This window comes from Somniosus microcephalus, chromosome 2 (genome assembly GCF_052327205.1).
Source record: "Somniosus microcephalus isolate GS21.2 chromosome 2, FLI_Smic_1.0, whole genome shotgun sequence".
NCBI classification, from domain to species: Eukaryota; Metazoa; Chordata; class Chondrichthyes; order Squaliformes; family Somniosidae; genus Somniosus; species Somniosus microcephalus.
The window spans coordinates 301,985,655-301,999,577 of NC_140988.1; the positions used below are offsets into that span (position 1 = coordinate 301,985,655).

General features: G+C 41.7%; 1 protein-coding gene and 1 non-coding gene across 3 annotated transcripts in view; both read right to left on the minus strand.

The window, feature by feature from the left end:
• The window catches only part of zfr (zinc finger RNA binding protein), a 69,435-nt gene that overhangs the window by 45,619 nt on the left and 9,893 nt on the right, over positions 1-13,923 (minus strand). For both annotated transcript variants that reach the window (XM_085973722.1, XM_085973729.1), the window contains exon 4: positions 1,100-1,391. In XM_085973722.1, coding sequence (XP_085829848.1) covers positions 1,100-1,391 — 292 coding nt within the window. The remainder of the gene's footprint in view (positions 1-1,099; positions 1,392-13,923) is intronic.
• Positions 7,781-7,929, minus strand: LOC147123491 (small nucleolar RNA SNORA66). Its single transcript, XR_015075144.1, has one exon. It is a non-coding gene; the product is annotated as a small nucleolar RNA SNORA66 (small nucleolar RNA).

Consider the following 13,923-nt stretch of genomic DNA (forward strand, 5'->3'; position numbering starts at 1 on the left):
GGCATCCTTGCTCCTGTACTCGAATCCTCTCGCTATGAAGGCCAACATACCATTTGCCGCCTTAACCGCCTACTGCACCTGCATGCTTACCTTCAGCGACTGGTGCACAAGGACACCCAGGTCTTGTTGCACTTCCCCTTTTCCCAATCTATTGCCGTTCAGATAATAATCTGTCTTCCTGTTTTTGCCACCGAAGTGGATAACCTCACATTTATCCACATTATACTGCATGTGCCATGCATCTGCCCAATCACCCAACCTGTCCGAATCATACTGGAGTTTCTCTGCATCCTCCTCACAGCACACACGCCCACCCAGCATTGTCGTCGTCTGCAAACTTGGAGATATTACATCTAGTTCCCTCGCCTAGATCATTTATATATATTCTGAATAGCTGGGGTCCTAGCACCGATCCCTGTGGTACCCCACTAGTCACTGCCTGCCACTCGGAAAAAGACCCGTTTATTCCAACTCTTTGCTTCCTGTCTGCCCACCAGTTCTCTATCCAAGACAGTACCTTACCCCCAATCCCGTGTGCTTTAACTTTGCACGCTAATCTCTTATGCAGGACCTTATCGAAAGCCTTCTGAAAGACCAAATACACCACATCCACTGGTTCTCCCTTATCTATTCTACCAGTTACATCCTCAAAAAATTCCAGTAGATGAGTCAAGCATGATTTACCTTCTTCAACCAACGCCAATTTATTTACCCTCTCAAAATCTTTCAATTTTAAAACCTCTATTAGATTCCCCCTTAACTTTCTCTGTCCCACCCTTGATCGTGATGTTTCTGTATCCTTGTGGCGGAACATTTGGTACGTAATTTGGCAGTCTCACGATGCAATGCATCAACACATAACGGTTTGGATTTATACAAACCCACAAGGTATTTCATTACATGAAAAATGCTACAAAACAGGTAGCGACTACTGCTCATCACTGCTTTTCCAACTTTGTGTTGCTTCATTTTTTTTTCTGGGGGTGTAGGAATGAAGAGTAGAAAGAGGGAAGTATCTCTGGCAGAAACAGAAATACTGTTCTGAACAATGATCGACACGAGATCAACAACAATTAATACTTTGATATTTAAGTCGTACCTGATAATTTTGCGAAGTGACTGGTGGAGGTGGTGGAGGGGCTTCTTGTTGCCGCTGTGTGTATCCATAGTCTGCTGCAGTATGTGCTGTTTGGTATCCTCCATAGGCTGCTGTGGCGGCAGCTGCTGCTGCTGCAGCAGCAGCAGCAGGAGGAACAGGTCTGGCTGCTGTAGCAGCAGCTGCTGGAGCATAGGCTGCAGTCACAGCATGAGCAGCTACTGGGGCCTGATGGACTGTGTAGCTGCCAGCTGTGGTTGGATGGGAGTATGCAATGCCAGTGGCCGGCTGTTGGCTAGTCAAAAATACAAAAACATTTTCAATATTTAGAAAATTCAAAAACCTTCAAATAGCAGTGATGCCACAAGTTCGTAACAAAGTCACAATAGTTTTTTTTAGAAATGCAAGTATAGATGGGGATAATGATGTTTTAAGTGCAGAAAATTATTTTAATTGGTTTCGGAAGACTTAAGTTTTCAATTTATTGGTCCAAAATTTGCGGTTGGAGGCTTCCCGTGGGCAGATGCCTCCGACCTGTAAAAAATCTACAAATTTACCTGGTGGTCCGGGAGGTATGGAGGCTCGCACTCCTGGGCCTCTCTGGGTATGCGCGGGTAGAGGCTCACGTATCCCAGGGGCGCAGCCGGTTCGCAAGCGCTCCTGGGGTCACGTGGGCTGGCCTAACCAATAAAAGAAAGGAATCCCCATTCATACTTATGGGAGTTCCGTACTTACGGAATCCCCGTAAGTATGAATGGAGATCACTTAAAAAATACACAAACACATGAAATAAAACATTTAACATATTTAAAATGCCACTTAATTAAATATTTTATAATTATTTGAAAAGGAAAGTATGTTTTAACACAGCTAAAAATCAACTTACCTTATTGGACAGGGTTTTTAATGTTTAAATGAGTAATAACATTTTATTTTTCTATTTTTTAAAACTCTTATGCTGGTAAAAGCAGGCCTTACGCCTGTTTTTACCAGGCGTAAGAATTTCACGGGCATTCAGCGGGCGGAGGTTGAGCAAATAGCGCGTCTCTCCGCCTGCAGTGGCCCTTTTCCCAGGGATGCGGATAATCTGTCAAGAGAATTCTTGACAGATCACAAGTTCCGGGTTTTTAGGCATGCAATTCGCATGCCTAAACCTGGAACTTGCGCGGCCCTTACGGGCACATGCGCACCTCGCATGCACCCGTAGGGGGTTGCAAAATACAGCCCTATGTATTTAGCTGAAGTACTTTGCTTAGTAGTTGTATTCTGTAAGTTTCTGGGTTCCATTGCACTTCAGATTTTTAACTGGGAGGAGGGGGGGGGGGGGTTGGGGGGGCACCACTGTCCCCAGAACTGTAGTCTGCATAAAGCACTGCCATCAAGAGTGGCAAGGAGAAGAAAAAAGGTACTTTTATGGGAAAATAGTTACACTTCATTTGTTTGTTTATTAGTTTTTCCATTTTAACATTGGGAGGGGTGGGGGAAGAGGAAGAGATGTGATGAGTGTCTGATACACAAGAAATCCATCATCATATTGCAGTCTACAAACCAAGCTAAGAAATCCATGCACGCAGAATTTGTTTGTCTGATATGGGCTGCACATTCTCCCTCTGGGGCCACATCCCACTTCTGCAAATGCAAAGAGCTATGGTGTAGGGTGGCAGAGCCAAAGTTGCATGGTTATCGGGGGCAGAGTGTGAAGAATTTCAGTCCAGTGGATCTACGCCTCCAGGTTACATTAGTAAGCCAAGCTGGCTAGTCTAACATGAACAGTGCCTAAACTGCAGACCTATATGGTTCAGATTTCAGATTACCAAGTCAACCAGAGAGTTCACCCTGTTCCAAACTTTGATTGCTAGGCCACATCAACCCTGCTTACTTCCTTGTCACATACGTGCCCCCCACCACCCCAGGAAGATGGACATTATTTAGTCAGACAATTGACGAGCAAGGGTTTGAACACCAACGTGGCAGACAGTATACGTCAGGAGCTCTTCATAACATTACGATGAGCAGCACAACTCGGCACAAAAAGTGAGAACACACTGCCACCACCCCCCTGACCACAACGTGGACTTGCACTTGACATCATCCAACATTTGTAGTGCACAACTTCAGCAGTATCTGCTTGTTTCTCCTCAACCTAATCATGATGGGCACCAAACCCTGAATGTATACGAGCCAATGTTTTCACACCAGACCTCCAGCTGACATCTTTCAACAGCTGTTGTCCCAAACCTCAGTTTCCTAATCAGCTGCACAACAAACACCTGCTTTCAGCTTAGTGCACAAGGCAACTCAACATGTCAGCCCCCTTGATGTTCTTGACATTAAAATCTAATGCCACATACCAGACTTACTTGTTGCGAACTGCTTAACTCAGATCCTCATAGGAGGGGCTTTGACAAAGATGTGCCTACTGATGCCTGGCTTCCCTCCAGGGCACTCACTGATGAGGCTCCCACATGAGCCTCTGTATATTGGAGCCCTCCCTGAAACTATATTCTCGTGTATGCGTATAAACAGATGAGACACATGACTGATGCATATGAAAATACAGGTTTTATATTTTTGTACAATTTTTTTTTTATTGCTAATGTAAACCCTGAAATTGGATCTTTCTCCATTAGGTCATATCTTCACTAAACAGTAGGGGTCTCCCTCTGTCCTCCCTCATGCCAATTATTCCCTCACCCCTCCCCCATGTCTCCCACCCACTCAATCTCGGCACCCCATGTTTCTCACGCATCTCTTTCCTGCCTTCTCAAAGCTCATTTTGCCTACGAGTCACTTCTTGTTCCCTCAATCCACCCTCAAGTGCCCTTTCTTGCCCCCAAGCTATCTGGCAACACCAATGGGTTACATTCTTCAAGCATGTTTCTCCTTTAAAACCCTGCCTTAAAAAACCCACCTTCAACCCATCTCCAAATATTGTTACATCTCGAACATTCCTTTCCAAAATCTTTGAACACAGTGTCATCTCCCAACATTGTAAGAAGTCACACAACACCAGGTTATAGTCTAACAGCTTTATTTGAAATCACAAGCTTTCGGAGCGCTGCTCCTTCATCAGGTGAAGTGGAGAAATGCATAAAGACACAGCTTATATAGTCAGAGAATAATGTCAGATGTTTACAGGTAATCTTTCTAACTGCCATTTATCACACCTCGGCAGAGAGATAATCACAGCAATCAAAGGTGTGAATGGTGTCCAAACAGGTTAGTCAGGAAAACATTACATCAAAGAACAATGAGGTGGGGTCACAAGGGGTCAAATGTTGCAGATGCTGGGGTCTGTATGAAAAACAAAGACAAAATGCGGCCGGACCTGCTGTGATTTCCAGCAAAAAAAATGTTGTGTCTTTTTTTGTTTTTCATACAGACCCCAGCATCTGCAACATTTGACCCCTTGTGACCCCACCTTGTTGTTCTTTGATGTAATGTTTTCCTGACTGACCTGTTTGGACACCATTCACACCTTTGATTGCTGTCATTATCTCTCTGCCGAGGTGTGATAAATGGCAGTTAGAAAGATTACCTGTAAATATCTGACATTATTCTCTGACTATATAAGCTGTGTCTTTATGCATTTCTCCACTTCACCTGACGAAGGAGCAGCGCTCCGAAAGCTTGTGATTTCAAATAAAGCTGTTGGACTATAACCTGGTGTTGTGTGACTTCTTACATTTGTCCACCCCAGTCCAACACCGGCATCTCCACACCATCCCAACATTTGTGACTGCCTTTACCAAAATTCTCCATTCAAATCCCTCCGGTCTAATTTCCATAGCCAAAGTCACAAATTACGTTGACTGCGACTGTGACCATGGTACCTTATCCCTCCTCATCCTCTTCCCCTTTGATACAGGTGACCAGGCTATCCTCCTCCTTCATCCAGCTCCCTGGGACTGCCCTTGCATTGTTGGATTCCTACCAATTCAAACGCAGCCAGTATATCTACAGCAATGGCTTCTCTTCTCTCGCCTGCATCATTGTTCATCATAGAATAGTACAGCAGGAGGCCATTCAGCCCATCAAATCTACGCCAGCTCTTTTGAAGAGCAATCCAGTTAATCCCACTCCCCGGCTCTTTCCCCATATCCCTGCAATGTTTTCTCCTTCAAGTATTTATCCAATTCCCTTTTGAAGGCTACTATTGAAACTGCATCCACCATTCTATCAGGCAGTGCATTCTAAATCCTAACCACTCGTTGCATTAAAAAAAGCGCTATTCCTCGTGTTGCCTCTGGTTCTCTTGCCAATCACCTTAAATCTGTGCCCTCTGGTTATCGATCCTTCAGCCATTGGAAACAGGTTATATTTATTTACTTGATCTAAATCCTTCATGATTTTAAACACCTCTATCAGATCTCCTCTTAGCCTTCTCTCCTCCAAGGAGAACAATCCCAGCTTCTCCAGTCTATCCATGTAACTGTAATCCCTCATCCCTGGAACGATTCTAGTAAATCTCTTCTGTCTCCTCGCCAAAGCCTTCACGTTCTTTCTAAAGTGTGGTGCCCAGAATTGGATATAATACTCCAGCTGAGGTCAAACTAATGTTTTATATAGTGTTCCAAGGTCTCCTCCTCCTCCTCTTCTACATCTACATATTACCTTCCAGCATCCCCAAGTAAGGGGTCAGCTTTCACATAGTGACGATACTTAGCTCCATCTCTCCACCACTTCTCTCAATTGAGTCCATGCTGTCACACTGTCTATCCAAAGTCAAGCCACCAGCTGATGATGAGCTTCCCATGGTCAATACTGCATCGTACAAGCCTGGAAAATGGCAGGGTTTATTTCTAAATGTGCCAATTCAGACAAAGTTGCAGTATTAGTGCCTGGGCGTTCTCAGGCACGGACACCAAAGTTTCAACTCTGATCACTATTTTGCAACCTTTATTGAACATGTCCGTTTGGATACAGCAAGGATACCTGCTTCCAAACCCATCCACACTCACATAGCCCATAACTCACTATTCATGCCTAGTCAAAGTAGTCACTTGGGTAAAATACTGGAGAGTTGCCACCACCTATAGAAATGCATTCCAGCATAACTAAGCACATTTTAGCAGTGAAACAGTGAACCCAGAGCAACAGGATCTGGGTTCACTGCCACAATTTCCTATATTGCAGATTTCTGACATTAACTATATCACACTGTACCATGGGAGGCACTAAGGACCAAGTAGGGTTTTGGAGTAGGGACAGGGAAGCCAATTAGGCTGCTCCTGCACACCTCCTTTCCCAGCTCCAATGCAGAAAGTTTCCATGGGCATCCTTTTCACCCAGGGTAAGGCAAGGCACAAAATACTATATAACAAAAAGAGTGGGAAAAACGGAGGAAAAATTATTACAAAAAACAGTTTTATTCCTACTGAAAACATCGCAGAATTTGAAGACATGCTCTGGATATTATTACTGCCCACAGTATTTCAATAATCCTCGTAATAGTAATAAATTTGCACCATATTCACATTGTTACTCCTAGTATTCAAATATCACACCAGCGTAGAAATTTTTAGGAACATAGGAACAGGAGTAGGCCATTCAGTCACTCGAGCCTGATCAATTAGATCATGGCTGATCTGTAGCTTAACTCCTTCCACCTGCCTTGGTTCCGTAATCCTTAATAACCTTGCCTAATAAAACAAAAAAAAAATCAATCTCAGATTTGAAATTTTCAATTTACCCAATAGTTTTTTTTTGGGTGGGGGGGGGGGGGGCAGACAGAGAGTTCCAGAACGCCAATACCCTTTGTGTGTGTGTGTGACGAAGTGCTTTCTGACATTACCCCTGAACGGCCTAGCTCTAATTTTAAGGTCATGCCCCCTTGTTCTGGACTCTACCATCAGAGAAAATAGTTTCTCTCTATCTACCCCATCAGATTCTTTAATCATCTTCAACACATCAATTATCTGCGGACCTTGAAATCTGTTCAGCAACAGCTTACTTTCTATTTTCATAGAACTATGTTTTATTTTCATTCATGGAGATCTATGATGTGATGCAGACAATAATAGAAATGGAGACTCTGCTTTGGGTACAGAGAGAAGAAAGCAGGTTTCTGATGACCAAAACTGCATAAGTGTGAAATTCTTCATCTGAATGCTCATGATCCACAAATATTTCTGAGAGGGAAATGAAAAGCTCCAAGTCTGCACTGTCAATAAACAAGGACTACCCAGATTCAATTTGCACAGATCTGCAAGAACAAACACAATTCTTGGTAGGAATCCAGGAGTACCTATGTTAAAAATATGGGAACTGAGTTTAGATGAAGAAACAACAGACTGTGAACCCTAGGTTTGCAAAAAAAAAAGCCTGGCGTGAGCAGGAATAAAGAAAGTAAAGGAAGATAAAGCTCAGAACATGTTTGCTACAGTGCATAGAGTGAATTTTCAGTAGTCAAAATGAATAATACTAGACACTGATTGAAATGGAGTGTTCCAATGGCCCACGTGATGCTACTTAACATTCAACAGCATTTTTGCAGACAAAGTTTAAAAATCAAAAGGAATCTATATCTAGCATTTAAACAGATTTTTTTTTGACAGAAGTTACTAAACATACTTTAAATGCTGTAGAGGAAGTTTAGCAATCAAAAGGATTAGTTGTTAAATACTGAAAGATCCTTTATAATAGTCAACAATGAACAGGAAGAAGCCGTTACAGCGTCATTTTCTCTTTTGTATGTGATACAGTGCTACTAGCCAAAATAAATTGAATCGGCTAGTTGGAGTGCTGCTCGTTACCACAGTTACAATTTAATGTAGCAAACTTGTTCCCCTCGCTCCAGCAACATCATGCAGGGCTAGTGATCTAGTTTGCCGATGAGTACCTGCCTAGTACTTTACACTATAAAACCTGACTAAAGAAATCTTTTTACAATTCTGCCATTAACAAGCTTCTAATGAGAATTAAAGAAGTGGTGGAGGAGAGGGAGGGTAATTAAGTACTTCTCTCCATTCCCAATACAAGTAATGTTAATTAAAAAATCTGCTACCTCTTAAGAGGTACCATTATTACTAACTTTCCTACCTATGATATTCCACCAACTCAGCTGCCCCTCTGCAAGGAATCGCTCAGATTTCAGGTATCCCGACAGTAGCGAGATCTATGGGGAACCCCATAAGAAGCTTTTATATGATTAGTGTTACCAACTCCCAAAATACAGGCCCTTTTCAACTGGTATGACTGCTTAAAATAAAATATGCCTCCCTTTGAAAATGTGGCAGCACTGGCAACCTAATTCTGCTCAATCAACAGGTTTCTGGAGTTCCCAAAACTGACCACTAAACATGCCAAGTCAGATTCAGCATGTCAGAATGCAAATCCCCAGACATTACAGATATCCAGACACCGATGTCAGTCGTGGCTCAGTGGTAGCACTCCCGCCTCAGAGTCAGAAGGTTATGGGTTCACATCCTACTCTAGAAACTCGAGCACAAAATCCAGACTCCCATTCCAGTGCAGTACTGAGGGAGTGCTGAACTGTCAGAGAGTGCTAACTTTCAGATAAGATGTTAAACCGAGGCACCGTCTGCCCTCTCAGGTGGACGTAAAAATCCCATGGCACTATTTCGAAGAGGAGTATAGGAGTATAGTGTCCTGGCCAATATTTATCCCTGAGCCAACATCACAAACAGGTTATCTGATCATCACTTTGCTGTTGGTGTGACTTTGCTGTATGCAAACTGGCTGCTGTATTTCCTACATTACAACAGTGACTACACTTCAAAAATACTTAATTGGCTGTAAAGCACTTTGGGACGTCCTACGGTCATGAAAGTCAAGTTCTTTCTATCTATCACTGACCACTGCACTTCCATAAAACAGTGACACAGCCACTCATGCATGCACAGATTCATTGGATTTTTGATGCAGGAGTGTTTGATCCATGGAAACTGGTTCTGCATGTATACAAACGCAGGACAGTGGCACACTTGAGTTGCTTTGCTGTGACCTGGAGTATAGGTCAACATCCAAGCCATTGTGTGTGTGTCAACTGACTCTTTCAAGTTTAGTAGCAGCTCAAAACACAAAGGAACCAACTCAAATGTAGCAACAGCAGAACTAGTCCAAATGTAGCAGCAGCTAGATACACAGTAGAATCAGCCCAAATGTCAACATACTGTAAATGGTGTTCATGTTTCCCACATGACACTACCATCCTGAAAAATCAGCAGCCCATCTCCTTGTAGAGACAGAACCAAAATGGCAAGTTTGCAGAGAAAACAAATTAGAATAAGGGTAATTGCCCAAGGTTTTCATGTAATTTAACAATGCGTGTAGAATGGGCAGGTCAAGAGCACTCCTTCAAAATCTGATTTAAAAGCAACATGAGCAGTAATCAGTTTAGAAAAATGTTACATGAAATCATGCAGTCCAAAATTATGCAGTCCAAAAATAAGAAAATGTGTATTCAATGGTAAACTAAAATGTGTTTCTTAAAGCTACAGTATATTTTGTATTACAGAATATTCAAAATATTCCAGTTTTGAAGAAGGGTTCAACCCGAAACGTCAACTCAAATTTCTCTCCACGGATGTTGCCTGACCTGCTGAGTTTTTCCAGCATTTTCTGTTGTTATTTCGGATTTCCAACATCTGCAGTATTTTGCTATAGTATATTTTGTTCAATGCTTCTATGCATTTTTGAAACATGAATTTTGCACTTGGCCAAAGTTAACTTCTGGCATAACCCCAAAGCAGGAATTTGTATAAAGTTCTTATAATGCAACATTTTAAATTGAACAGTGGAGAGAGGCAACTAAGTTATACTTTCATGCGAAGTGCATAAAACACATATGTAATTACTAGTTCATTGATTTGAAAAAGGTTTGATGAATACTTCTCAATTTAATGCAACACTTAATGTTCAAACCCACAAATGGATCTCATCATGCCAGTTTGAAAATAATCCAGAAAACAGCTATGCAGTGGCAAAATGCTAAGATGCAGGTTCACATCCATTATTCTACTTGAAGAAATGGGGAGGGAAGGGGGGGGGGGCGCAAGAATACCTGAAGCCACTTTTGTGCATGTAACATCTTATTACAGAACAACATTGGCAAAAACCTGAAGCCAGGGTCCCTGTCTGTCCTGCCAGACAGTACATGCCATGGAAAGATCCAAGAAATTAAAAACGGATTTTTTTTTTAAAAGCCAAAATCATTGCTAGTTATAAAAAGATTACTTGGAAGTAACCTTATTACATACAGATACATGAGCATAACAGGCAGTCTGGGCATGTCTAATTTCATAAGGAATCTAGTATTTTAAGTGAGGTTGGTATTTTAAGTTTGGATACATTTTGAAATTCATTGAGTTGAGTTAGCAAGAAAACCTTCATGTACATACAGTACAAGTTTTACTACATATTATGGTGGCTACAACTCAGCTAGTGAAAGATAAAACTACCACCTTCCAAATAACAGCATTTGTGCTGTATAAAGGGTTGTATATTAAGGAAAGTTAAACGTTTCCACACTTGGCAGGAGTTGAAAGGAAAAAACTAGAATCAGGAATTACTTAGAAACTACCTTGGAATAAAATTACTGAAACTAATAATTTGAGCTCAGCACAAAAAAAAAGTTTGTCCGCGCTGCTTTATCAACTGACTTAAAACCAATGCCTAAAGGCTGAATGTATTAAAATGATTAAGAAGCTTCATTTAGGAATTAAGTTACAAATTCAAAAGACTGCACATAATAGAAAAAGTAGGCAAGGGTCATGTAGATGATGGAATATACAGGAAACTTTGTGTTATCCGGAGGCTAAATGTCCGGCAAGCTTGAGCCACCGGCAAAAATCAGGAGCCGTTTTGTTAGGTTTTTTTTCTTCTTGTGGCTTTTTTTCCCCCAAGAGTCAGGCTCTGCAAAGTCTCTGTAGCTTAGCAACAGCTTCAGAGACGTTTCCAAGGTACGGGCCGACTGTTTAAAGCTGTTGCTAAGCAACAGTGTTTGTTGTCAGATACGGAGATGAAAAGCTCCGCATGCTTCAACATTAACGCAGGTGTGTCCGGCAGTTTTGAGGGAACAGCAACAGCTCGGTCCCGTCGGTGCCGGATAGCACAAAGTTTCCTGTATTTGGATTTTCAAAAAGCCTTCGATAAGGTAGACTCATGACTAAGGTCAGAGCACGTGGAGTCATAGGACAGGTAGCAGAATGGATAGCAAGCTGGCTACAAAACAGAAAGCAGGGAGTAGGGGGTAAGGGTTGCTACTCAGATTGGCAAAAGGTGGGAAGTTGTGTTCCACAAGGTTCGGTATAGGAACCACTGTTGTTCACAATTTACATTATGATTTGGACTCTGGAATCGCAAGTACAATTTAAGAAATTGTGGACGACACCAATTTGAGGAGTGTAGTTAATACAAAAGGAAGAATGCAACAAAATACAGGAAGACATTAGTAAACTTGCAGCATGGTCATGCAATTGGGAAATGAGTTTCAATATAGACAAGTGTGAGGTGGTACATTTACTGCTTGGATAATAAGAGTCTAAATGGGATAGAGGAGCAAAGGGATCTAGGGGTACAGATTCACAAATCACAAAGTCTAAGGTCATAAAAAAAAAGCAAACCAAGCACTGAGGTTCATTTCTAGAGGGATAGAAATAAAAAGCAGAGAAGTTGTGCTAAGCTTGTACAGAACCTTGGTTAGACCACACTTGTGCACAGTTCTAGTCTCCATACTTTAAAAAAGGATATAGAGGCAATGGAGAAGGTGCAAAAAATATTCACATGGATGATGCCAGAACTGAGAAGATATATTTATCAGGAAAGGTTTAACAGGCTGGGGCTCTTCTCTCTAGAAGTGAAGGAAGGCCGAGGGGTGACCTGATAGAGGTCTTTAAGATAATGAAAGGTTTGATAGGGTAGACGTAGAGAAAATGTTTCCACAAAGCTAGAGGTCACAAATATAAGATAGTCACTAATAAATCCAATAGGGAATTCAGGAGAAACTTCTGTACCCAAAGAGTGGCAAGAATGTGGAACACGCTATCACAGGGAGTAGTTGAGGCAAATAGCATAGATGCATTTAAGAGGAAGCTAGATAAACTTTGAAGGAGAAAGGAATAGAAGGATATGCTAATAGGGTTAGATGAAGTCAGGTGGGAGGAGGCTCTGTGGAGCAGAAACACTGGCATAGACCAGTTGCGCCAAATGTTCTGTGCTGTACACGCAATGTAACTTGATGTACGGTTATAAACATTTTGTTTCTTTAATACGACTGTTGGAAATGCTATTTACCTCAGCTGTCAACCAAGAAAGATCTCAACTATAAACAGCTTTTAAATAACAAAAAATTCAGGCCTTTGCATTTATTTGAGAGATGACATAACATTACTGACTTTAATTAAAGCATGCATAAAGATCACTTGAATTTTTCAGTTGAGGATTGCAGTACCTAGTCTGCATGAAAACTAGACATTATTTATTTAAAATATATAGTATCTAGAGGCAATAAAAGTTATTTGACTCTACTTCAAGCAGTAACCCATGGGGTACATCAATTCCAACCCTTATTCAATTTCAGCAACACCCATTTACCCTAACACCATCCAATTATCCCAATTCTGTTTTTTGTACAACTAACTCTATCCATGCTGCTATCATTCCTCTTGTGCCATACACCTAAATTTTTCTTACAAATACTTTTCTGAAAATCTATATATACACAGCTACTGCATCGGTTTCATCTATCCAGTAGTCACTTCTTCAAAAAAAAAAAATTACATTTTGTCCAACATGACTTGCCTTTAACAAATCAGTGCTGGCTGTCAATTAACCCATAAATTTCTATATGCTTACTAATTTTATCTCAAATTATAGATTCTAGGAGTTTGCCCATAACTGACATTGAAGTAACTAGTTTATCCTCACCTCGCTTCTTGAACAAGGATGTACCACTGGCTACTCTCCAGCCTCAGCACAATTTGCATATTTCAGGATTGAAAAATTATCAGAGCCTCGGATATTTCCTCACCAATTTCTTTCAACTGTCTAGGATACATATCATCAGTAATAAAAACAGAAAATGCTGGAGAAACTCAGCAGATCAGGCAGCATCTGTGAAGAGAGAAACAGAGTTAACATTTCAGGTCGATGACCTTTCGTCAGAACTGGAAAAAAGCAGGAAATGGAACAGGTTTTTAAGCAAGTGAAGAGGCTGGGAAAGGGGGGAGGGGATGAAAGAACAAAAGGGAAGGTCTGTGATGGGATGGAAGGCGGAAGAGATCAAGAGATATTCAAGGCAAAGGGAGATGGTAATGGAACAGGTTAAGAACAAAGGATGGCTCTAGATGAAGTGTAAATTGTACTGGCAGAATGAAAGACAGCTGCCATGTGGGAGAGAAGAAAAAACAGACAAAAAGTGTGGATAAAATTTTTATTTATTATGTAATATATATATATTTATGATCTGAAATTGTTGAACTCTATGTTGAGGCCGGAAGGCTGTAAAGTGCCTAACTGAAAGATGAGGTGCTGTTCCTCGAGATTACGCTGAGCTTCCATGGAACAATGCAAGAGGCCGAGGACGGTGAGGTCCGAGTGGGAATGGGGCGGTGAATTAAAATGACAGGCGACCAGAAGCTCGGGGTCACCCTTATGGACCGAACGGAGGTGTTCCGCAAAGCGGTCACCCAAACTGCGTTTGGTCTCCCCAATGTAGAGGAGACCACATCGTGAACAGCGAATACAGTATACTAAATTGCAAGAAGTACAAGTAAATCGCTGTTTCACCTGAAAGGGGCGTTTTGGGCCCTGGACAGTGGAAAGGGCAGAGGTATAAGGGCATGTGTTGCATCTCCTGCGCTTGC